The 27,391-nt window shown below is 41.0% G+C and overlaps 1 protein-coding gene across 5 annotated transcripts in view; it reads left to right on the top strand.

The window, feature by feature from the left end:
- ptprq (protein tyrosine phosphatase receptor type Q) overlaps window positions 1-27,391 on the top strand; it is a 171,284-nt gene that overhangs the window by 58,010 nt on the left and 85,883 nt on the right. For all 5 annotated transcript variants that reach the window (XM_059978394.1, XM_059978390.1, XM_059978391.1 and 2 more), the window contains exons 22-26: window positions 7,245-7,444; window positions 13,239-13,461; window positions 15,927-16,055; window positions 19,184-19,330; window positions 22,297-22,472. In XM_059978394.1, coding sequence (XP_059834377.1) covers window positions 7,245-7,444; window positions 13,239-13,461; window positions 15,927-16,055; window positions 19,184-19,330; window positions 22,297-22,472 — 875 coding nt within the window. The remainder of the gene's footprint in view (window positions 1-7,244; window positions 7,445-13,238; window positions 13,462-15,926; window positions 16,056-19,183; window positions 19,331-22,296; window positions 22,473-27,391) is intronic.

The following is a 27,391-nucleotide window of genomic DNA, read 5'->3' on the forward strand; positions in this document are numbered from 1 at the left end:
GATACACAAAACATGCAGAATTCTGAAATATGGGCCGGCTGATGTTGCTGCCATGTAGACAAAGGGTCTGACACTTTGGCCATCAGATGCACGAGGGATTTGTGGTCAACAGACGCTATGAAATGGCGCCCCTCCAGTAGAAAACAAAAATGGCGGATGGCCAGATAGAGACCAAAGAGCTCGCGGTCAGACATGCGGTGGGTGGGCAGAGCTGCCGGCTAAAGCAGGTGAGCGGCTGCCACATTCCTCCAGCCAACTGTTCATGTGCAGCACCCACAGCAAAGACCGAGGCGTCAGTAGTGACGGCTGTGGGTGCGCTGCGGAGTGGGTGCACCAGTAGGGTTGTGTTCTCGAGAGCCTCTTTGATGTTGTCAAATACACTGTTCATGTCTGCTGCCCACTCAAGCATGCGATTTGGGGCACTGTCTTTAAGGGCACTAAGCAAGGGAAGCATAAGGTCAGCAGCTCACAGAATGAAACAATGTTAGTAATTCACCATACCTAAGAACTCTTGCGGTGCTTCGGTAGTGTGGGGGAGTGGCAAGTCCATAATAGTGACGACATTTGATTGCGGGGGTGTGGGGGGGTGGTGTTGCATTTCTGCAGAGATGCAGTGGGAAGAAAGTCAATAGTAGACAACCCAAACTGGCATTTAGCAGGGCAAATAATCAGCCCAATGCAACTTTACCTAGACAAAGTCCCATGTGTACCATTGTCCACTTCAGCAGAGTGTCATGCGTTTTTGTTCCATTAGTCCAGATCCTTTGGCAGCCTCCAGTGAGGCTCTGTCACTCTCTGCCTTAACATCAATGGGCGATACTGGCAGCACACTCACTTGAGAGCCCGTGATACCAGGAAGCATTGCCCAGAAGAGGTGGCCATAGTGACCAGTAGGTGACCCTGGCAGCCGGACCCCACGGCATTCACAGACCTCTGATGTCCGGATGCGCTGGTATTTTGGAGCTGTGTGCCAGTCTTGGCATTCATGCTGAAACGTGCGTGGTGTAAACATAGACTCAGTTTTGTTTGCTTTGGAGACATGGGTGTGAATCTGCTTGAGGCTCTGCTGACAGGGCTTATTGAAAAAGAGCAAGGAAGAGGACCAACATACCTCTGCCTTGCTGAGCATAGACTATTGGCCATTTTAGCAAGCACTCTGCAGTCTTTTGTGGATGTATTAGTGAGTGCCGTGAAAAGTTGATCGTGCAATTGTTGCATCAAGAGCTTTTAAAATCAAACAAGAATGACAATTGCCCAGAAAAGATAGCATGTGGTCCTATAATTCTGAAAGCCTAGCAACACCCAGGGTGGGCACCGAGAGTCCAATAGTCTGTTATAGTTGAGTTTTCAGAGTGACATATGAAGAGCGATCGATAAGATCGTGGCCTAAGGTAGAAGGAGATGAGCTATTAACTTCAAACTTTCTGCATAATCACAGAGTTGAACTGCATGTGCATGTAATGAGAATTGTATAACTCATCTCCTTCTACCTTAGGCCACAAACTTATCAATCACCCCTCTGTGGACCACTTCTGGAGGTCCCAGATGCCGACTTCTACAAAGAAGGGATCCGTATGCTCCACGACCGCTGGACTAAGTGTGTAAATGTAGGAGGGGACTATGTTGAAAAATAATTGTGCTAGGTTTTCTAAAATTGACTCCTTCTACCTTAGGCCACAAACTTACCAATCACCCCTGGTATTGATCACATGCAGGCAGGTCTTCTGGTAGACTGACCACTTTGGGTACAGTGAAACTGCTTAGCAATGCGATGACTTAGTAAAATTTTGTATTTTGCATGGTGATTTCTCGCAGTGTGAACTGGGCTCCTGCTTTTGCAAACCACACAGTAACATGCTGCTCCCAAATTTCCAGCAGCTTCAAAGTGACTGTGTTGGCCAACGCGTCATTGAGTAACACTGGAATCGTCCCAGAGCGTCAGGGTCACTAATGTAGGAGTTTATGACTAAATCATGTGAGAGTCGTTTTATGTGATTAACAAAGCCCTTTACTTCCATTATGAATAAACCAAGTCACCTTATGCCGATGTCATTATGTCAGATGTCAGATACTTTCTCTTAAGGTGAACACAACTTAATGACAAGGTTTGAGAATTATGTAGAACAGTTTCTGTTGTCATGGAGCAGTGAGCTGAACTGGCCCGTCCTTCACCTCTGGCCCCACCACCCTGGCCTAGCACTTAAATCATTGTTCAACCATTGGGGGTTCTGTCGCTTCAATATGCTCTGGGGCTTGGACCCCATCACCTCGATTCAGCCTGTACCCAACCTTTCAACTTCAGCCCAGCACTTAAATCAATTGAACCTTGGATCTTTCCTAGCTCCCAGTGACAAGCCCGCTGTCTCAGCTGTGCTCTCCTTAGCAACTCTACTTGTAGCCTTGCAAATCCTTCCTTTTCAAATTTATCTCCAATTTCCTTTAGAGAGTTACTATTAAATCTGCTCACTGCATAATAAGCAGTTTCACATTACCTTCCATGATTTGTGAATGTTCGTAGATTTAGGAACTTCTAATCCTACTGTTAATGGAAGTAGCTTGTTTGTATTTGCTTCTCCAAAATGTTTCATTAATTTGAACTTAACCTTAAACCTTAAAAAAAAAACCTAAAATCTTAACCTCTCTTATAAAGGAATGCTCCTCTGGTCTCTCCAAGTAAATAAGGTTCTTCTTCTCTTAAATAATCTGAGTAAATCTTCTCTATCTTATTGATAAGGTTTTATCTTCCCTCTAAGAGAGGGATTCTAAACCTCTTTTATGCCACGGATCAGTACTATTAAGCAAGAGGTCCGTGGAGCTTAGATTGAGAGTCCCTACTCTAAGGTGTGGTTCTTGGAAAATACTCCAAGTGTGTAAAACTTTACCAAAGTTTTCTGGTGCTTCTATTCTTTTCATTCTTCTACTTTTCTGTCTGCCAAACTTACTGTTTTCATGCCTAGTTCTATGTGTTCTAATGCATATATGAGGGCCCACAGATTCTGCACAGATGGGACTGCTATGTGCTGTTGGCTTCCCAGAGCCCCTGAGATGCTCAGTGCCTACCCAACTCTTCTTCATTATAGACAACGGATTCACATGTCTTGCTGAGGATGTTGCATCTGCTCAGACTGTGATAATGTTCACGTTGTCTCTTGCTATATTGGAGATGGGAATGCAGTGCTGGTTTTAGTATTTCAGCGGTAGATTTGCAGATAGTAGGGCTTCCCCATTGTAACTGGTTAAGGATCATTAGATCCTTAATGCCATAGATGCATTGACTTTCCGGAGTAGATAAGATGCGGATTGAATGGAATGTGACAGCAAACCTCTCAGTGGAAATGCGCAGTATTACATACTGAATTTCACTCTATGGATTTCTAGTAAGAAATTTGCTAGCATATTCTGCTCTATCTAGATCAGGGGTCAGCAACCTTTACCACTGAAAGAGCCACTTGGACCCGTTTCCCACAGAAAAGAAAACACTGGGAGCCGCAAAACCCGTTTGACATTTAAAATGAAATAACACTGCATACAACGTTTTTTTTGCCTTTATGCTATGTATAAACAAACTATAATGTGTTGCATTTATGAAATTGATGAACTCCTGCAGAGAAAACGAAATTACATTTCTGCATGCAACAAAAACATTTTGAACTCCGAAAAAAAGACGTTGGGTTGAAAGTTACTTTTAAGTAAAATATTCAATGTCTATTTGAGTCCTTCTTGTATTTATGAAAAACGCCGAACTTAAATTTTCCGCCAGCAGCAAACCAAAAATAACGTCAGCCAGCTGTCATCCTGAAAAATGAAAGGACTATTTCACTGAACAATGAAAAAATATGAATATAAGTAAAATAATAGGCAATTAAAATATTTATCATACTTGGTTAATGGGATTTCTGCTCCTGGACCTCAGCGCACAGCGTCTGCACATCAGGGCTGTATGATGTCACCTTCATCTTTACACAGGATCGCAAGCTGTCATCTGTGAGGTTTTCAATATCACTCCATTTGTGTTTCTGAGCAAGAACGGCCTTCTGACGGGCAACATCTTCAAGGTCTGCTGTCAAGCGTCTAAACTTGGACACCCATATGTCTTTGTCGGCTATGTCGGCCAGTTCCATCTCAAGATCAGGTTGACTCACACCTGCCAATGCAGTCGTATTCAGTAGGGAAGGATCGATGCTTAAGGGAGTGACCGGGAAGGATAATGTGTTTTTTTCCTCTCTGAACTCACAGAAGCGTTTCCCAAACGATGTTTGCATTGCGATGATTGCAGAATGTAAATACTCCGAAATTATCATGTCGTGACCTTGTTTGAACTCTCTCAAATTGGGGAAGTGAGACAAAGTGCCTTTCTGTAAATCTCTGGCAAGCACTGTCAACTTGCGCTCGAATGCCAAAACATCCTCCAACATGTGCAGGGCTGTACGTCCTTTCCCCTGAAGAGCTGTGTTCAGCGTGTTCAGGTGCGCTGTCATGTCTACCATGAAGTGTAGCTTTTCCAGCCACTCTGGCTGTTCCAGCTCAGGAAAGGTGAGCCCTTTGCTGCCCAGGAAAGTTTTCACTTCTTCCAGACACGCGACAAAGCGTTTCAGCACCTCCCCTTTGGACAGCCACCGGACTTTGTTGTGCAGCAGGAGATCAGAATATGCGCTTTCCATCTCGTCCAGTAACAAACGGAATTGACGGTGATTTAAACTTTTTGCCATTATTTTATTGACAATCTGAATGACAACATCCATTACTTCTGTGCATTCCGGAGGAAATGTTTGAGCGCACAGTGCCTCTTGGTGCAAGATGCAGTGAAAAGTCAGCAGCTTTCTGTCCAGCGACTTCTGCAGTAAAGCCACAAATCCCTTGTGCGTTCCCGTCATATTCGGAGCCCCATCAGTAGCTACTGACACCAGATGGGTGGTCTTTATTCCTTTGGCTCTTAAACAATTCAAGACAGCCTCACAGATGTCCTCCCCCCGTGTTTGGTCTTTTAGAGGTATCAACTCAATCAGTTCTTCCTGTGGCCCGGCAGAGTTTACATACCGGCAGAACAACGCTATTTGTTCAATATCGCCTTTGTCTTTAGACTCGTCACAGGCAATCGAGTAGGCCACAGCTGAATTGATGTCTTTAATTTGCTGTCTTGTGATGTCTTCTGCCATTTTTATGGTTCTGTCTTTGACAGTCTTTGCAGAGAGGGGCATATCCCTGATTTTCTGCACAATTTCACTCTTGTTTTTAAAGTCCGTGAATAGATGTTCTGAAATCTTAATGAAAGATTCTTTTATATATTCACCATCTGTAAACTGCTTCCCGTGCCTGACTATTTCCTGAGCGGCAATATAACTGGCGTATGTCGTTGATTTTCCTGACTTCATCCATTTCTGGAAATGATTTTTGCTCAGATCAACCTTCCGCATCAGTTCCGAAACGGCTTTTTTTCTCTCATCTCCATCCGGATATTTTTGAGCAAAGGCTGCGTGTTTACTCTGGAAATGCCTTGCGACATTTGACTTTTTGTTGTTTGCTAGTTTCTCATTGCATATTAAGCATACCGGTAAACCAGTCTCGTCAACAGTGAAAGCAAATGAATCTGTCCACGTATCATTAAACGTTCTGTTTTCTTCAGTCACTTTTCTTTTTTTAGAATTCTCCATAGTTGGCTTACCTTGGATCGAAAAATTAAAGAAATCGCGCACTGGCGGGTGTCAGGTATTGGCAGTGGTGACATATATTAATAGCGATAAACACGTTGCAGCGGTGTGTTCAGGCAGTCAGTAAACTGCAGTCGAATAACTTTATTCGAACTAAACAGCCTTGCTTCTAAGCCTCCCTTAACCCAGCCCCCATGGACGCAGATGCTGCAAAAGACACGTACTCACAAACCCCCGTAGGCAATCTCCCTTAGCCGGAATGCTGGCTAATTGAGAGCCGTTTCGGATGTGTCAGAAAATGTGTCACCACACTTACATTGTACAAGATCACCATAATCTTCAAATTTAGAATTACATTTCAAAAGCTAACAAACTAACATAAAATACATTTTAATTAAATACTGACCAATTATTTCCCAAAGCCACAGGGAGCCGCAGCACAGAGGTGAAAGAGCCACAAATGGCTCGGGAGCCGCAGGTTGCCGACCCCCGATCTAGATGAAGGACAGGAGGTCAAAAGTACCTTTCTATCTGGTCCTAATAATCCTATCTGCTCCTAATAGTCCTATCTGGTCCTAATAGTGTAGCGAGGATTTTGTTTTCATCAAATACATTGTTTTTCAGCCTTTTTAACCTCCAGCTTGGCTATTGAAGAGGATAGTGTTCTGTGGGATGGAGTCAAGGGCATTTCCCTCAAAAATGGAATCTTGATTGAGCAGATCTCAGAATTTCTCTTTCTTGCATTCTTGTTAATATATTTTAAAAACTTTTTAAAACATCTATTCTTAAAGATTCCTATTTGTGAACTCCTGGATTTCCCTGTTCTCATTTGAAATTATACTTTATTCATTTATGTTATGTTGCTGGGAATGATCAAATTGTTTCCCATTGACAGCCTCATTTGCTAATTGCCAGATTAACAGCCAAGACCGCTTACTCATTATAGATGGTAGACTGTGAGCTTTGCTATAAGCTGCTCAGTAGCGTGAACAGGCAGTCTGTTCTTCACTTGCCAAAAATACACAGGGTAGTGTCCAAATTTAAAATAAGTGCAGAATTGTGTTATAATTTCACATTATTTGTTCATTATGTGCCATGACGTGGGCGATCATAGTTTTTCCATGACCATGATTGTGCTTGGCAAATTTTTCTACAAAAGAGTTTTCCGTTGCCTTCTGCTGAGCAGTGTCTTTACAAGATGGGTGACACCAGCCATTATCAATACTCCTCAGAGATTAACTGCTTGGCATCAATGGTGGCATAACCAGGACTTTTGATATGCACCAGCTGCTCATATGACCATCCACCACCTGCTCCCTTGGCTTCACGTGACCCTAATCGGGGACTAAGCAGGTGCTACACCTTGACCAAGGGTGACCCAGCGATGGGAAGAAGTGCCTTACCCGCCCTTCAGTAGAGATGTATCTCCACCCCGCCACTCCATGTCACATTATACATATTTTAAATGCAATTTTTTAATGATGATATCTGTATGTTTCAACTGGATGTATACATTAAATCTTTTCATACATCTACTGCTTGGGGATAATTGTTCACAGACCATTACCTTTTTACTTTCAAACTTGTGCTTCCCAGCTCCTGGCCCAGTTTTGGCTCTTACTGCAACAGCAGTCAACCACACGGCTGCCAATGTGACATGGATTCTACCTAAACGGCCAAATGGGAAAATTACACAATTCAGCATAATTATAAAGTCTGTAAGGACTGGACAAATATCAAAGAACATATCAGTGAATGCAGAAGCACTTTTTCCACACACATTATTAGAATGTGAGGTAAGTGAAAAGAATCAGGAGCTTTTTTTAATATTCTTAAGGCTAAAGTTGTGTGTTTATTTCAGTAATGCATATTATTTGATATGACTATTAATGTCAAATTAATGAACATTAAATATGTATTTTGCATTTTTCACATTTTGAATATAATTAGTTTGAAATGTCTTTTGTCTTAATATTTTATAGATGAATTATAATGACTGTAAGTAGGTGTAAGCTTGACTTTGACATTGCATCTAAGCTCCATGTAGTTAGCCTTGCCTTAAGAAAATGATGCCTTGCTTCCCCTCCAATACTTTGAGTTCTAAGGAGACTGGAGGCTTCTGTAGGGTCTGATAGAGGGGCAAGTGGTTAATGGGAGCAGGTGGAAGTCCTCATTAATTTGTGGTGTATTCTTCCTACTGTCTGTGGTAGCCTTTCATGCTCCTGTCATAGAAACTTGTGAAATTTTGTCTGTTCCCAGTTATATTTCTCAATTTTGAATGACTACAGGCCAAGAATTCCCGTATAAGGGAGGATTTTGAAGTAATTTCTCCGTTCACCTGCAAATCTGTTCCTGTGACAGCTTAGAGCAAGCTAGTTGTTCAGGAATTTGATAATGTGGAAAATGCAGCTTGACAATCTGTCGTCAGTTGCTAATATCTGTGTGTCAAAACTATTTACTCTGCACGTTAAAAATGTGGAAGAAATAATTTTAGACCATTCTATCTATGCGTCATCAAAATATAAGAAATGAGAGCAGGAGTAAGCTATTTAGCCTTGTGTGCTTGTTCAACATTTAAAAAATCTTGACTGATCTTTTAACTCAATGCCATGCTACTGCAATGTTCCCATATCCCTTTATTCACTTTTTAATTAGAAATCTATTGATCACTCCTCTGAATGAACGCAATGTATTTAATGGTTTACCTTCCCTGATTAATCTCTATCTTCCACTGAATTGTTCAAGTGCATTAGATCCATTTTCCTGTCTTTCCTTAAATCAAGTCGCCAAGACACTTTTATTGTCATTTCGACCATAACTGCTGGTACAGAGCATAGTAAAAATGAGACAATGTTTTTTCAGGACCATGGTGTTACATGGCACAGTACAAAAAACTAGACAGAACTACATAATAAAAAAACACAACACAGAGAAAGCTCCACTAGACTACAGACCTACCCAGGACTCCATAAAGTGCACAAAAATGTGCAGGCATTTACAATAAATAATAAACAGGACAGAAGGGCAAGGTATCAGTCCAGGCTTCGGGTATTGAGGAGTGTGATAGCTTGGGGGAAGAAACTGTTACACAGTCTGGTCGTGAGAGCCGGAATGCTTCGGAGTCTTTTCCCAGATGGCAGGAGGGAGAAGAGATTGTATGAGGGGTGCGTGGGGTCCTTCATAATGCTGTTTCCTTTGCGGATGCAGCGTGTAGTGTAAATGTCTGTGATGGCTGGAAGAGAGACCCCAATGATCTTCTCAGCTGACCTCACTATCTGCTGCAGGGTCTTGTGATCCAAGATGGTACAATTTTTGTACCAGGCAGTGATGCAGCTGCTCAGGATGCTCTCAATACAACCCCTGTAGAATGTGATGTGGATGGGGGGTGGGAGATGGACTTTCCTCAGCCTTCGCAGAAAGTAGAGACGCTGCTGGGCTTTCTTTGCTATGGAGCTGGTGTTGAGGGGCCAGGTGAGATTCTCCGCCAGGTGTACACCAAGAAATTTGGTGCTGTTTACGATCTCTACCGAGGAGCCGTCTGTGTTCAATGGGGAGTGGTTGCTCCGAGCCCTCCTGAAGTCAACAACCATCTCTTTTGTTTTGTTCACGTTAAGAGACAGGTTGTTGGCTCTGCACCAGCCCATTAGCTGCTGCACCTCCTCTCTGTAAGCTGACTCGTCATTCTTGCCGATGAGACCCACCACGGTTGTGTCATCGGCGAACTTGATGATGTGATTCGAGCTGTGTGTTGCAGCAGTCGTGGGTCAGCAGAGTGAACAGCAGTGGACTGAGCACACAGCCCTGGGGAGCCCCCGTGCTCAGTGTGATGGTGTTGGAGATGCTGCTCCCGATCCGGACTGACTGAGGTCTCCCAGTCAGGAAGTCTAAGATCCAGTTGCAGAGGGAGGTGTTCAGGCCCAGTAGGCTCAGCTTTCCAATCAGTTTCTGAGGGATGATTGTGTTGAATGCTGAACTGAAGTCTATGAGCAGCATCCAAACGTATGTGTCTTTTTTGTCCAGGTGGGTTAGTTTGTTTGCTTGTTATCTCCCATGTCCTATGCCGTGAGCAATCATGGTCTTTTCATAACCATGAATGTTCTTGACATATTTTTCTACAGAACTGGTTTGCCATTGCCTTCTTCTGGGCAGTGTCTTTACAAGATGGCTGACCCCAGCCATTATCAATACTCCTCAGAGATTGTCTGCCTGGTGACAGAGGTCACATAACCAGGACTTGTGATGTGCACCAGCTGCTCATATGGCCATCCACCACCTGCTCCCATGGTTTCATGTGACCCTGATCAGGAGGCTGAGCAGGTGCTACACCTTTCCCAGGCGTGACCTGCAGACTAGCAGAGGGAAGAAGTGCCTTACATCTTCTTTGGTAGAGACCCCACCACCCAACTCTCTTCAGTACCTTTTTTCTTGATGAGATACTTTATTCATAAACTTTCAAAGATCCATTCACATGTGTTCCAGCTTACAACCTTCCTGAACAGCTACTGAAGGACAGTGGTAACTGGTGGTGCATCTAAGATATAGTTCATGGCTCTGAGATCCCACCTTGTTGCGTCTAAATTACCTTTTCAATTGATTTAACTACAGCTTTCCTGCTGCTTTTTGCTGACCACAGGTCAAATGTTATAATTTTACCAGCTTTTTGCACTAATTATTAATCCACCTATACTGTGATTTGGTGGCACCTCATTTAGCAGTTACCTCACAATTCCAATGATCCAGATTCAATCCGTACTTTTGATGCTGTCTGCATTAAGTTTTGCATATTTTTCCAAGTCAGAATCAGAATCAGGTTTAATATCCTCGGCATATGTCATGAAATTTGTTAACTTAGCAGCAGCAGTTCAACACAATGCACAGCAAATATAGAAAAAATATATAAATAAATCAATTACAGCAAATATATGTATGTATATTAAATAGTTAAATATAGAGCTAAAACTGAAATAATTAGAAAGTGAGGTAGTGCTCATGAATTCAATATCCATTTAGAAATTGGATGGCAGAAGAGAAGAAGCCGATCCTGAATTGCTGAGTGTGTGCCTTCAGGCATCTGTACCTCCTTCCTAATGGTAACAAAGAGAAGAGGACATGTCCTGGGTGATGGGGGAATCTGTAAAAATGGACGTCGCCTTACTGAGGCACCACTTCTTGAAGATGTCTTGGATACTGCGAAGGGCTGTACCGATGATGGAGCAAACTAATTTTACAACTTTCTGTAGCATCTTTTGATCCTATGCAGTAGCAACCCCTTCCCCCAACCCCATCCTACCAGGCAGGCATGCAGCCAGTCAGAATGATCTCCATGGTACATCTGCAGAAGTTTTATGTGTTTTAGTTGATAAACCAAATCTCTTCAGACTATTAATGAAGTATTGCCACTGTCTTGTCTTCATTATAACTGCATCAATATTTTGGGACCAGGTTAGATCCTCAGAGATATTGGCACCAGGAACTTGAAATTGCTCAATCTCTCCACTTCTGATCCCACTATGAGGATTGGTTCATGTCTTACCCTTGTCTTGCCCTTTCTGATCATGTGGGTTTAACCTGGCTGCTCTTTTTTTTCCTGCATCGCCAAAAAAAGTACTGGTTGGAAGCTCAATCGGCCACTGTAAATCATGCCTGATGCACGGGTAAGAGATAGAACCTGGGAGAGATTTGATGGGCAAGTGGGATGCAGAGGTAGCCGGCAACATCAGCATGTGAATCGGATTGGTCTGTGAGCTGACAGAGACTCAATGGACCAGAGTGGCATCTTTCTTTATATTAAGGAAACATAGAATATTGGTGAATTTGCTTTTATATACCAGTATGCAGAATGGATTATATACAAAACTCTTCTGAGTTAATGAGTAATGAATAACTTTCATTAGCCTGTGTTCTATAAGAATCATTTATTTTTCCACACTAATATCCCAGATTTTACTTTTAATGTTACTTTGTGTTACGTATCCCGTAACTGGAGAACTTACCAGCAAAGATAGAGAGATCCGTTGAAGTCTGATGTCACTATTTTCAAACGTTTTATTCGTAAAGGGACACAAAAGTAGGGTTAATACATACATTCAGATAGTGCACATTGTCAACATTCAATCTAAAGCGCGGGTATAGTGATAATCATCATTAAGAAGTGAGCTCTGCTGGTGTCTAGGGGTTAATAGATTGTCCGTTGGAAATATAAAAGTCACTCTGAAAGTCTGCAGGCCTCAGCCCTTTGAAAATCGCTGGGTTTTGCGTGGGGCGACCGAGAGAGAGAGACTGGGGGAAGAAGAGAAAGAACTTGCCGAGTCTTGATGAATCTTCCGTGAAATCGGGGGAGCGTTGGTTTCCTCTCCCCGACGTTAGTTAAAAGCGGTTTTCTGTGATTCCAGCCACAAATTCCAATCCCGGAATCTAACGCACGCGGCTTCCTTCAGAATGGCTTCCCGCTGCTGCGGGATCACTCTCTCATGTCTTCTGGGTGCGTCTGAGGGGCTGTCCCCCTGAGACTCTCCTTTATACTTCCTCACGGGGCCGCAGGTGTCAATCAGGTTGGGATGATGCAATCTCTCTCTCAACCAGCCCACCTTGCCCGAGGGCTTTTCATGTGGTCTCCATGAGACAATAGTTGTTGGCATCTTATTCTGTATCCCTGGTGGGACGTGCAATTTTTCACGTTTCTCTCTCTCTCACTTCCTGGGTCTACTGACCCCCCCCCCCCAACGGGTGCTCTTGCGATTCTCACAAAAGAGGGGCTGGGATCATAACATTTGAAATTTGCATTCTCACTTGACAAATAGTGCTAGGAATGGAATGCAAACATATCCATCTTTAAACTATAATCCCTGATCTAAATTTAAAAAAGCCATATTGAAATATCTTGCAGAGGCAGAGTATAAGGTGCAAAGAATGCTTTGTGCATTTAGTATGAACATGGATGATGAATTTCCAACTCAAGCCATTCGCATCAGGATTTTACACCAATGGGCTTAAAAAGTAAATACAAAGTCAAGTTTATTGTCATTTAACTATATACATGCATACATTCAAATGAGACAATATTTCACCAGACCAGGGTGTGAAGCATAGTAGTGCACATCACCAACATATAAAGCACAATAGGAAAGTAAGAATTAAATCTAGAAGTGAAGTATGCATAAATAGACAAAAGTAAAGTGCGTAAGTTAAATTTTGTAGGGTTCAGACAAGTTAACCAGTGACACTTCAAACGTGATGTGGCAGGGATTTCAGAAGCCTAATGGCCTGAGGGAAGGAGCATTTTCCCATCCTGAATGTTCTTGTCTTTATGTAACATATAGTTTCCATTCCACAGTTTTTATTTTAGCAACCTATAATATCACAGTTCTAAATATTAAGATAAAAACAGAAAATGCTTGAAATATTCAGCAGGTCAGGAAACAAAATTAACATTTCAGGTTAATGATCTTTCATAAGGGCTTTCGAAATAAATTTCTAACCATTTTTCTTTTAGTTTTCAATTACTTACATCTGCAGATCTTTATCTTTTTTGATTGCTCTAAGTACCAAGGTATGTTTCAATATAATTAATCAGTAATTTCTATTATCTAGGATGACAGCCCAACAAGTACTACCCCTGGATCATTGATTTCATCTTCCACTCCTAGCGATGTATCTTCAACATTAGGGTATCTAACACAAGAGGATTCTGAGTTTGCCAGCATTGTGGTGGATCAGCTGAAACCCTACACCACTTACCTGTGTGAGGTGTCTGCGTTCACAAAGGAAGGGGAAGGGCAGACTGCAAGTGCTCTATTCAGAACCCCTGAGTGGAGTAAGTCTTTGATAAATAATTTGAATTTTAAATGTGCTTTTCTTGGTACATTCATTACAGTTTTAAAAAACAGATGGCAATGTTTAAACACTTTATGTATGAATGAAATATCTTAAGCCCAAGTTATATTACTGTTCAATGATAGATGTAGAAAAGAGAGAGGCAGAGGGTGGACAAAATGCACTCAGTGGGCACTTTATACCTGTACACCTGCTTGTTAATGCAAGTATCTAATTAGTAATTAATGTGTCAGCAAATCAATGCATAAAAGCATGCAGACACGGTCAAGAGGTTCAGCTATTGCTCATAGTAAACATCAGAATTGGGAAGAAATGTGAGTAACTTTGACTATGGAATTATTGTTGGTGTCATATGGGTTGGTTTGAGTCTCACAGAAAATGTTGACCTCTTGGGTTTTTCATGCACAACCATCTCTGGAGTTTACAGGGAAACAAAAAGAAATTAGCGAATGGCAGTATGTGGGCGAAAATGTCTTGTTAATGACTGAAGTCAGGAGAATGGCCATACTGGTTCAAGTTAACAGGAAGGAAACAGTACTCAAATAACCACACATTACAACAGAAGTGTACAGAAGAGCATCACTGAATGCACAACACGCAAACCTTGAAGTGAATGGCCAATAGCAGCAGTACACCAGTCGGGTTTAGTTTCTGTACCTAATAAAATGGCCACTGAGCGTAAGTGGGACAAAAGAGAACAAAGTAAAATACAAGCTGGAAAACACTATTATAAAGTTTAGTTGATTAAGGCAAGATGGTAGTTGTAATGCCACCTATGATTTAGAAATTATTGTGCATAGCCCTGCCAGCTGCCTCGGTTTGCTGCACGGTTGTGCAGTAGCTTGACAAATAACTGTTACAGTCAAAGGTATGTAGCTTCAAACATCAGTAGCACCTTGAACAGGTCTTCCAACCTATAGAGATATGCTTCTTGGATTAGTGATTGCATCTAAAAATTTGGAGAGGCCATGATTGTGGGTCCGCTCAAGACTTGGGGGTTATTTGGATTGCCCAGATGAAGCTGGTAAGGGCTGATATGGAGAGGGTGTAATAGGCTGTTGGGTTCCAGGAGACGGTGGATACATGGGCCTTCAGTGTCAGTGTGGGACTGAGGGTTTGCCTGAGTTGATCCACAGGTTGAGGAGGAGACTGGTGATGCAGGGTGCTGATAGTGAAGGATGGGACTCTAAAGCCAAAATCATATGTCTGGGACTCGGGGCTATGCTACAGAAAGCTAATCATCCTGCTGGTGATTAATATCTCTTACCATACTCCAAATTTAAAAATATTAACAGGCATCCAGATGACGGCCCTAGTTTAGCTGGCTCTTTTGCAGATACTGTGAATATTTTTCATTTTCATTTTTCAATCTTTTTATTGATTTTCCAATAAAGAACATACAAATCAGAGGAGAGGTTTAGCAAACAGATATTACAAAAGACATCTAAACAGCAATAAAAAACAGAATGTATATATTGTCAAAATCAGATAGGTAAAATGTTACGCTGTTATATATACAATATAGTCAGAAAAACTACAACTCCTCATAACAATCATAAAAAACATTGGAAATTTTATTTGATAAAGGGAAAAAACCCCACTAACTAAACTAAAACAAAAAAAAATAAGAAAGGAAAAGAAAGATTGGGCAGTCCATTTGAGAATAAAATTAGAAAAAAAGAGAAAGAGAGAAAAAAAATCCTTCAGTCATCTCCGAACCTTCACGGATAAGAATTTTCCCTAAAGAGAATAAAGAAAAATAAATAAATTAAATCACGTGAAAATATTGAATAAAGGGTCACCAGACTTGTTCAAAATTAAAAGATGTATCAAATGTCCGGCTTCTAATTTTCTCCAAGCTTAGATGTGACATAATGGAGGAGAGCCAATAGAAAACAGTAGGTGGGTTAGATTCTTTCTAGTGTAGCAAGATAGCTCTCCTAGCCAGTAAAGTTGAAAAGGCTATCACATGTTTCTCAACACATGTGAATATTTCTCAATGCCTTTCCATCTGAAAAATTAAAAGTAAAAACACAAGGATATCAAATTCATGTAGGTTAAAATGTATATTGTTTAACAATGCAATTGAAACTAATTACTTCACCATTCTTTTATTTGTAAGTAAGGTCTGTAAGTACTCAATAAGCCAAAATATAAATATATGCCTTACCCTTAAGCTCTCTCTAAGGCCTCTAGGCACTTGCTTGCTGAGAGAGGCCTTTGATCCTGTAAATTGTGCAAGGCCTGTTCTGCAGGACTCGGTGCCTCAGACTTTATGTCCAAGAGAATGTTATTGCTTAAGGCCTCGATGAAACACTCACCATTTAATGTGACTCTGCAGACATTAAAGAATTCTAGTCCAGGTCTTTTGGTCTATTTGTACATTAATGAGTCAATATACACAAAAAAAAACTGGAAGTAAAGGTGTTGAATGTGTGCTTGCAGTTCCAGAAGAACCACCTCAGAACATTATTGTCAGTAAGATTACATCAAGATCATTTGTGATTAGCTGGGATCCACCACTAACAATAACAGGAAGACTCTTTTATACAGTTGAACTAGTCAGTCCGTTAGGTAAGTGGTGTTTATTTTACTGTTTACAAAATCACAATGGATGTAAATAATAATGACTATGGACACACTTTTCCCTTTGTAGTGTTGTACCTAGGCAGTGCCAGTTATTTTCTCAATTATCCATTTGTTTTCAGTATTTCCCATTTTAACTCTGGACCATCCCCAATATCTATTTCTAAGTTCTTTTATGTGTCCACTGGACTGATGTATGCTTCATGTCTGCTGGCTATCAGCCCTTCATAGCTCAGCACATGAATGGTCAAAGATAGACATCCAAGTTGAACTTGAGATCAGGTGCTGGTTCTTCTGGCATTCATTCCACTGCTAGGCTTAACATTGAGCCCAGAACATATACTTTGAGTTGGCTCCTTAGCTATATATCAGGGATGGCTGGTTTATAAATCAAGTTCAAGTTCAAGTTGCTTTTATTGCTATTTCGACCATAAACTGCTGGTACAGTACACAGTAAAAACAAAACGTTCCTCCAGGAACCTGGTGCTACATGAAACAACACAAAACTATACTAGACTATGTGAGACAGCACAAGGCTATACTAGACTACATAAAACAACATAAAAACTGCACTAGACTATGGACCTGCACAGGACTACATAAGGTGCACAAAAACAGTGCAGGGCAGTACAATAATTAAAAGACAGGACAGTAGGCACAGTAGAGGACACATTATAATGTTAGCCTAGACTCTGGGTATTAAGGAGTCTGATGGCTTGAGGAAAGAAACTGTTGCACAGTCTGGTCGTGAGAGCCCGAATGCTTCGGCACCTTTTGCCAGATGGCTAAATGGTTCAAAGGTTAATTTATGATCAAACTATACTACTCTGAAATTCTTCTTCTCCAGGTAGCTATGAAACCAAGAAAGAAAAGAAAGGCAGCATAATCATCAACCCCTAAATCCCCTCCCCGTACAAAAAAAACAAATAAAAATGGAACGGACATCTAAACCCCAACCCCCACAATCCCTCTTTCCGCACAAAAATACCAACAGAACAGAACAGGTATATCACCCCCCCCCCCAATCCCTCCTCCCACTCAAAAAAAAGAACAAACTGGAACAGGCACATTGACCCCCAAATCCCCCTACCCGCACAAGAAAACGAGGGAGATTGGGCAAAAAACAGAGAATATATAAAACAATACAAGTCTGGGGAAAAAAGTCTATAGTCCAAGTCCACATCCAAAATGCAGACAACCTGGGCAACACTCCCAAGCATAGTGGTAGGCTCTCCCCTGTCTGGTACCAGAACCGTCAAAAGTCAGGCGACTGGCACCCACCATCTGCACTTGCATCGATCCTTCAGACTCCCGTTTCTTTGAATGTAACCACCAATCCTGTAAAATAAATGTAGACGATTGTTTGTGTTAGTTTATTTTGATTTATTTAATGCTTCTAGTTATTTGTTAGAATGAAATATGTTTAAAGTTAATAAAAACACGAAATGCTGGCAGAACTCAGCAGGCCAGACAGCATCTATGGGAGGAGGTAGTGACGATGTTTCGGGCTGAAACCCTCCATCAGGAGTGAAGTAACATGGGATGGTTGAGGGGGGATAAGAAGTGGGGGGAGGGGGGGATAAAGTAGAGAGCTAGGAAGTGATAAGTTGGAGGGAAATGGGCTAGGGGGAAGGTGGAGAATTATGGGAAATAAAAGAGAAAGAAAGGTAGGGCTGGGGGGAGATTATAGTGAGGGGGAGAAAGAGAACTAGACTGAAATAATAGATAGGGATGGGGGTAAGGCGGGGGCAGGGGTATCAATGGAGGTCAGTGAGTTGGATGTTCATGCCGGCAGGTAGGAGGCTACCTAGGCGGGAGGTAAGGTATTGCTCCATCGACCTGTGTGTGGCCTCATCTTGACGGTAGAGGAGGCCATGGACAGACATATTGGAGTGGGAGTGGTCTGTGGAACTGAAGTGTGCAGCCACAGGGAGATCCCGCCACTGCTGGAGGACTGAGCGCCGGTGTTCGGCGAAACGGTCTCCTTACCCCCATCCCTATCTATTATTTCAGTCTGGTTCTCTTTCTCTCTCTTTTTCCCCCGTCACTATAATCTCCCCCCAGCCCTACCTTTCTTTCTCTTTTATTTCCCACAATACTCCACCTTCCCCCTAGCCCATTTCCCTCCAACCTATCACTTCCTAGCTCTTTACTTTATCCCTCCCCCCACTTCTTATCCCCCCTCGACCATCCCATGTTACTTCATTCCTGATGAAGTGTTTCAGCCCGAAACATTGTCACTATCTCCTCCCATAGATGCTGTCTGGCCTGCTGAGTTCTGCCAGCATTTTGTGTTTTTATTTATTTCCAGCATCTGCAGATTCACTCGTATGTTTAAAGTTAATTTGTTTTCATTTAAAAAAAGCATTTTCTTTTACTTCGCTGCTTGAAAGTATTTTCTATATGTCTCAGACAAACTTGAAAACAGTTTTTGGTAGTTGGCAAGTGATCACAGGAGTTCTGCAGAGTCTCAGGACATAGTGCCTGGGGATGAGTTTCCACTTGGACCTCGATTCACTTCACTGGATCCCTGTGGGGTGTGGCGGGGCCATGAAACCTGCATGGTTCTGCAAACTATCTTCAATGAAGTGGGAATTGTTGCCCAACTATAACTTAACATCTTTACTGGGTGAAACATGAGGGAAAACACAATCAGTCACTTATGTTACAATGCAGTTGTTATTAAGAGCATTGACTATATGAAGAAAGGACACATTGAATTTATTGAGTAGTGTTTGATTAGAGATGAAAGCTGGTGAGGCTGTCTCCAGCTGATCTGGGCTTTATGTCTGTGAACTCACTTTCTCTCTGAATGCTATTTGCTTACTTCTGTTTCTACAACCTATATTTTCTCTCTCTCCTCAGTGGGTATTTGATGGTCTCTTCTTTTGAATGGGTTCTTTTGGGTTTCTTTGTTTTATCTCTGCCTGGAAGGAGACAAATCTCAAGATTTTATAGAGTATGCATCCTTTGATATGAAATGATTTTGAACTTTGAACTATCATTTGTACTTTCAAAACATATTGAAAGTAACAAAGATAGAAACTTTATTTTTGCGTAATTGGTTAGAAAGAAGTTGATCTATTAAATGTAAATGATTTATTTTTTGCATTCAGGGCAAATATCTCAGAACAACACCAGAGAAATGACATATTCTTTTACTAATCTGCTGCCATTTACGGAATATGAAGTGTTTGTCATCGCTGAGACGGTAGTGGGAGCTGGACCAAAGGACAGCGTCAAAGTTACAACAGCATCAGAAGGTAACTCATGGAAAACTACTTCAAATCACAGAAACAGTATTCATCTTGTAACTTGTACACTTTTTGACAGGTTAGGTGTGAAGGTCAAGTTAATTATTGAGTCAAATATAAGCTTTCCTATTATCAAACTGAGTTTTGATAAATTGGTTTACTATTGTCACAGGTACACACACACACACACACAAAATAGGTGCGTGTGCGTGTGTGCGCGTGTGTGTGTGTGTAGCTGGGGTATACATACAACCCAACAAAACGACATTCCTCTGGACCACAGTGCATCCACAAATTTATCACACACAGCACAAGAGCTAAATATTATCACAAATAAGTTAATAACTATAATTTAAAATGTATGTAATATGCAGCGGAGTTAAAGAGTAAACAGTACAATAAACATCTCGCTGTCCTTGTGATGGGACCCTGGTGGTGGCAGTGTATTCATTAGTCTCACAGTCTGAGGAAAGAAGCTGCTTCCCAGTCTGGCAGTCCTAGTCCTGGTGCTCGTGTACCTCCGTCCTGATGGTAGTGGGTCAAAGAGATTGGGGGATGTGTGGTAGGGATCCTCAACAATACTTTGGATCCTTCACCTACTATGTTCCCAGTAAATGTCACAAATCATGGGGAAGGAGACCCCAGTGATCGTTTTCACTGTCTTCTGTAGAATCTTGCGTTCTGAAGCCTGGCAGCTTCCGTACCATATGATGACGCAATCAGACAGTACACCCACGATGTCCTCTCTACCCTCATCCTCCTGACAAAGAGCTAAGATGGGACTTATAGCTGACAAGATGTTATACTGAAAGTTAAAGATCTAGGGTTTTACAGATTATGGAAAAAAGAAAATGTACTGCTAGTTGAGCATCACGTTATTACATCACAAGTTACAGTTACTGGCCTGTGGTAGTTTTCCATGTCTGTCTAAGAATTCCTGCTTGGAAACAGTACAAAATCCTGATATGTTGTGAACTGATAACCACGGCAGCAATTCTTTTCCCTGCTTTTCCGTCTCCCAGTCTCTCGTGTAATTTGTGAAATTGTCAAGCAGAAACCATTTTTTCGCTGTGTGATGCTTTGTTGTGAAATATCCCAATGAGAGTGAAAATACAAATGTGACTGATTGGCCACCATTAGATGGCAGTGTTTATAGAGCTTACATTAACACAAAAATACTATTCTCATATAAAGGAATATCTGAATGCTATTTAATAAAAAATAGTATATGCTGTTTTCTAATTATTACTGGAAACCGGCTTTAAATTATTTATTCAAATGTGTTTGATTAGCTGATGGGAATCATTAACTTCAGGCATTTGTGAAGCTGGGGAACTGAAACACCAAACTTCCATGGAGTTAGTGGCACACTTCCAACGTGTCAGCTGCTATTTACTCAAAATCAGCTAAACCACAATAGTAATCTTCTCATGTTCTAAATTTGCCCCTGTGTTACGTCCTTCCCCTGAAGAGGCTGATTGTAACTGAGGCCCAGCAGCGGATGTACTTCCTGCGGCTCTTGAGGAAATATGGTCTGCCTCAGGAATTGCTGCTGCAGTTCTACACTGCAGTCATTGAGTCTGTCCTGTGCACCTCCATCACTGTGTGGTTTGGAGCCGCCACCAAGCAGGATAGAACCAGACTACAGCGCACAGTGCGGAGCGCATCATTGGAGCCTCTCTGCCCTCTATTGTGGACCTGTACTATTCCAGGTTGAAGAAGAGGGCGGGGAACATCATAAAGGACTCCTTCCATCCTGCGCACAGACTGTTTGAACTGCTTCCATCTGGTAGGTGCTTCAGATCCCTCCAGACTAAGACTAATAGGCACTGGAGAAGTTTTTTCCCTACTGCGGTCACTTTGCTGAACAGTTAACTGCCGGTTAACTGTCGGCAACTATTACTTGGATTGCACTACCTGTATGTATAATCTATATTTTCATTTATATTTATCATTATTATTGTTATGAGCAGAGAGACAAATCTGCCGGAAGTAAATTCCTTGTATGTGCACAGGTACTTGGCGATTAAAGTTGATTCTGATTCTGATTTTCACAATTCCTAGCAGCTGTTGTAGCTTCAGCATACTCATCCTCAATCAGAGGCAGGGGAATACTCAACTGTACACTGCACTACAGCCGATCTGTTTCCCCCAAAGTGCCAACTGGGAACCAGGACCTTTGCAAGCATTCTATTCTACTCAACCAACACACACAAAATGCTGGACGAACTCAGCAGGCCAGGCAACATCTATGGAAAAGAGTAAACGGTCGACATTTTGGACTGAGACCCTTCACCGGGACTTGCAGATTTTGTCATGTTTGATTCTGTTTTCTTCTTTGCCCACTCAAGCTGGAGGATCAGGATCCTGGAAGTCAGTCCTGATGCAGCGAGTTGATCTGAGATGTCTCTTTGTCTCCACAGATGCTGACTGACCCACAGAATTCCTTCAGCAGCTCGAGTTTTGCTGCAGATTGTATCAATCTGTGGTGTCTTCTGGAAATCAGTTGATTAATTCCAGAATAGTTATTAATCGCCAAGCAGTTTGGTTTATTTTGTTGAATGAAACAATTGTACTTTTATCCGTTATACCACTAGGAAATGCACCATTTTATTTGCTTATTTCTTCTCAATATTAAGTAACTCAATATATACTATAAAGAGTGGGAGATTGGACTTACTTTACTGTCACCTCGATGGAGACACGTGACATTTATAGAGGTTAATCTTCCTAGAGTATGACCAAGATCTAAGAATTGGGAATCTGGGCTTTGGAATCAAACTCTTCCATCCCATCAAAGTACCGTGCCCCATCCTTGAATCAGATATGCTCTACAGAATCAAAATGAACTGTCATAGCACTAACCAGGAGTTTGATAACATATGGTGCATATTTTCAAAATTACTTTTACAATAGGTAATATGGCTCAAATTTCACTCGATATTTTATCAGCAATAATGACTCTGGCTTTTTAGTTCCAGGAGAAGTGTTTGATTTAAAAGCAACAGAAGTTGGAAGCAAATCAGCGAAAATAGAATGGGGAAAGCCTCATCAAGCAAATGGAATGATTACCCAGTATCAAATCATTGTTCTTCTGCTGGAGTCTCAAATACCTGTACAAAATATAACATTGACCCCAGAAAATTTCCAGGTATTTACGTTATTTTATTTCAGTTAGATCTGTTAAGCTTTTGTTGTTTTTTAATAATACCCCTGTTAATGTTCTGATGTTGGGTCAAACATTTTTGAAGCAGAGGATGCAAAGTATTCAAATTTGTCCAGAAGTTGTTTTATATCTTGTTATGTATCCTATAATTTCAAAGTTCATAGTAAATGTTATTATCAGAGTACATATATGTCACCACATACAACCGTAAGATTCTCTTCTCCCTCCTGCCATTGTGAAAAGGCACAGAAGCATTCGGGCTCTCACGACCAGACTAGGTAACAGTTTCTTCCCCCAAGCCATTAGATTCCTCAATACCCAGAGCCTGGACTGACAACAACTTTCTGCCCTCTACCATGCCTATTGTCTTGTGTATTATTTATTGTAATGCCTGGACTGTTTTGTGCACTTTATGCAGTCCTGGGTAGGTCTGTAGTCTAGTGTAGTTCTTTTTTTCTGTGTTGTTTTTATGTAGTTCAGTGTAGTTTTCATACTGTTTCATGTAGCACCATGGTCCTGAAAAACGTTGTCTCATTTTTACTATGTACTGTACCAGCAGTTATGGCCGAAATGACAATAAAAGTGACTTGACTTTTTCTTGCAGGCATGCTCAGCAAACCTATAGAATAATAACTAAGAAAGATCAAGTAGAGCATAGAAGACAACAATTGTGCAAATGCAAATATAACTAAATAGTAATAAATAACGAGAACATGAAATAACATGAAAGAGTTCTTAAAGTGAGATCATTGATTGTGGGAACATCTCAGTAGATGAGTGTATTTCTCCTCTTTTGTTCAAAAGCCTGAGGGTTGAAGGGTAGTTATTATTCTTGAACCTGGTGATGCAAGTCCTGAGGCTCTTCTACCTGATGGCAGCAGTGAGAAAATTGCATGACTTGGGTGGTGAGAATCTTCGATAATGGATGCTGCTTTCCTACTTTACTACAACAGCGTTTCATATAGATGAGCTCAATGGTTGGGAGGTCTTTACATGTGATGTACTTACTTTACCTCCAGTAAGGTGGCAGCATGTGCAGATGCAGCAGCCTCTCTGGAGCCAACCAGAGTTGCTCTTTTCTTTGTAAAGTTAGTTTTTTATGATCCAAAGACAATTTTACTCCAAGAACATCGGGCATTGTAGGGCTACTCCGTCAGTGAGCTGCTGGTTGATTGGAGTAGCTGGACTGCTGTTGGTGGTGGAGCCAGCTGAAGTGTCGAAGGAGCTGGTTGGGATATTGGAGGATTCAGTCAGGATATCAGAGAAGCCCACCAGTGTGTCAGAAGAACCGGTTTGGGTTCAGAAGAGCTGACCTGGCTGCAGACCATGTTGCTGCCCGCTAATTGGAAGCATCAGAATTGGTGCTGTATAACCATTGTCTCAGACATTTCACTTGCAATTTCAAGACTGTGTTGGACAGTGATAATGCAAGTTGCTGCAGGCTTGTTACCCTTGTCTGGTGGAGGGGCAGTTAACACAGGAGCTCTGTTGTAGTGAGAACCAGGCCTCAAACCTGCTGCGGACCAGGTGAGAGATGTGGAAGCGCTACAGCATAGTTGAGCTCGACTGGGACCTGGCCTCGCCCATTGGTGCTGCTCTCTCATGTTCAAGTGGTGGAATGACAGGCAAGATTGCATGCATCTGTACACTGCCAGGAGACTGCCCTGTCAATTGCTGGACGTTATCACAATGGGTTTTGGACTATATATGGTTTTTAAAAAAGTGAATATTTAAAAAATATTTTTTATGTATTTGAATTATGTTACTCACTAATTTTGAATGCTTGCTTGCTACTTTGAATATTTTGCACCATGGCCCCAGACGAATGCTGTATCTATGTATGGTTTGAATGATAATTAAACTTGATTTGATGTTGGCATGTAGAGAATTAGTTGTTATGATAGCACAATTGTAGAACCTATGTGGGTAGGGTTGTTATTGAGATAAAAATAGCTTCAGCAGCTAGGAAACTGAAGATAAAACAGAACATTGCTAGAAAAACTTATTAGGTTAGGCCGCATCTGTGGAAAGAGAAAAGAGATAATATTTCAGCTCAGAGACTCTTGTTTATCAGGACAGGTAATAAATAAAAGTGAAAGATGATGAAATAGAGCACAGTAAGAAATTATATTGGCAACTGTTATATATAATCAGAATTTGAGATTAGAGTTATGAAGGTGAAGACAATGACAGCAACATTTAGAAAGAATATTAGCAATGGTAAGCTAAGCAAGCTGGTCTTAATTGCACTGTTTGCCATGGAAACAACACAGAAATGTCTTATTTTGAAATACTACATAGTGAGGAAAAGCTGAACAAAAATAACTGAAGGCAATAACAGATGAAAGTTTTAAAAAATTTAGTCACCTGTAGATATCATCTTTAGTTAAGCCATTAATATCACCAGCTGCTCGAATGTCTAATTTCTATGTGACTTGACTTATGCTCTGCATACGTGACAGTGTGACCTGCGGTGTGTGTGGTGTAAAAACAATATCCTCTTGTCATCTGCATTGGACATTTATGTCTTTTGCATGTGTGTGCCTTCAAGCTCTCTAAAGGAAGGCAGGCAAACATTTCCTGGATTGTAACCTGTTTTGTTTCTTGGCATGTGCAGAAATAGTATGATAATACGCAATAAAATAACTTAATCCATAAAATTTCATTCTACTTTCAGAGTAATAGATCAGAAACATTGTTAGAAGTTTAGAACCATATATAGATAAGACTGATAAAAAAATGTCAGATTTCCTTATCTGAAGAACAATGAATATGAAGAAATATTTTAAAATGAGAATCTGGTAGTTTCATGATCACAGTTACTGATATTTACCTTTTAGTCCACATTTCTTTCATTTAAACCAGTTATCTGCCATCATATTTGAGTGTAGAAGGTTGAGGTGGACTAACGTATACTAAAACTGCACTCCCTAGTACAATGCACGTAGAAGGACTTGATAGAGGTATTTAAAATTATGAGGGAGATAGATAGAGTTGATGTGGATAGGCTTTTTCCATTGAGAGTAGGGGGGATTCAAACAAGAGGACCTGAGTTGAGAGTTAGGGGGCAAAAGTTTAAGGGTAACACGAGGGGGAACTTCTTTACTCAGAGAGTGGTAGCTGTGTGGAAAAATCGGATAGGTATATGACAGGAAAGGAATGGAGGGTTATGGGCTGAGTGCATGTCGGTGGGACTAGGTGAGAGTAAGCAGTCGGCACGGACTAGAAGGGCCGAGATGGCCAGTTTCCGTGCTGCAATTGTTATATGGTTATATGCATGTCTCAACACCAGTAGTGTACTCCTCATATTAGTTCAGTTTGCTTAAGCCACTGTTTCCTGTCTTGCATGCTGCTTATCCAAAATTCAGTTTTAGATGGAATAAGACAGGTTCCTACTTCCACATCCATAATATTGCTCCATCTCATTAATTCCTTTATTCTCCTGTGTAATCTAATGAGTATCAAAACTCCAACCCCTCCTCCATTTTGTTCCTTTTCAGCACTGTTTTCTGCCATCCTGTTCTGCTAACCTGCTTTGACTGCTGAAGCCCAGTAACTCATGTTTAGACCTCATCAAACCTTTGCATTGGAGAAGTAGCCATGAGAGCAGTGGAATGGACTAGTTGAATCGCTTTAGCTCTATAATGTACGGCACCCATTTCCCCACTTATGAAGGGATGCTCTTATCTCCACTGCAATCCCTGTTGGACTCCGCCCAACCGCTGTCAGCCTCATCTTCAGCTTCCTGGTTCCCTGCCATGAAACTGCAATAAAGCTCTCCCCTTCTCTACCTACCAATTTCACCTTTCTTAACACCCGTCTTTTAAACTGGGATCAATATAATCTCATTTGCTTTCTCTTGGGTTGGTATCCCCTTCGACTGCTTTTTGTTGTACATCTTAGGCAACACGATCAGTGAATGTTGTAGTGATGTTTGGTTGATTGAGAACTTTGACTGAGGTGCGATAAATATCGATGAATGTTAACCAATGCAAGGTAAGGAATCAAGGAAAGAAAATAGACTCTGTTAATGGGAAGAGTGTCCCAAATTCTAACAATACCATGCCCAATTATGACAAGGGTTGTGAGTGATCATAATTGAGATGCAGTCCTCACCACTTTGTAATTGTTCTGGATTCGACTTCTCCTGCCATTAGCTTTGTAGGGTAGTAGCTCTTCCATTTTTAAAATTGATTCTTATCAGAAATCAAATTGTAGTTGAAGGTGAAACTTTGGTAATCAAATGAAACATAGAATTTGAATTTAAAGTTAACTCAGGCAGCAGTATTAGTAATGATACAATTTTGATTACTGAATTACTGAAGACTGTTTACTTTGATTCTATTTAAATATATAAATCATTTACTTCTATATACTGCAGAAAAGGTTGCCATGTTTTATGAAAACTATTTGTTTTTGAGTGGACCATACATGTCAAAAAGTCCAAAGGAATGTATTCCATGATTAATTTACGCCAACCAAAAAGTCCAGGGGCCTCATTGGATATCCAACGAAGTAAAATGTTTTTTCTTACACAAAAAGTCAGGTGCTAAAAAGTTTTTTCTGATGTGCATTAATAATACAACTGCTTTTTAGATATTTACAGATTAGACATTTTTTAAGTTCTGTACTCTCTACGTTTCCAAATTTTGTGCCCTCAGATACTTTGGAGAGTTTATTTGAATTAGACCCTTTTCAAAAAGGGCTTATTTCAAAACTTTATAATATAATTATGAAGATACGTTCAGAGCCCCTTTATAAGACTAAACAGGATTGGGAAAGAGAGCTTAGTTTTAGTATTTCTAGTGAGAACTGGGATAGAATTCTTCAATTAGTTAATACATCATCGTTATGTGCCAAACATTCACTAATACAATTTAAGGTTGTATATAGGGCTCATATGT

The sequence above is a fragment of the Hypanus sabinus genome, chromosome 8 (genome assembly GCF_030144855.1).
Source record: "Hypanus sabinus isolate sHypSab1 chromosome 8, sHypSab1.hap1, whole genome shotgun sequence".
NCBI classification, from domain to species: Eukaryota; Metazoa; Chordata; class Chondrichthyes; order Myliobatiformes; family Dasyatidae; genus Hypanus; species Hypanus sabinus.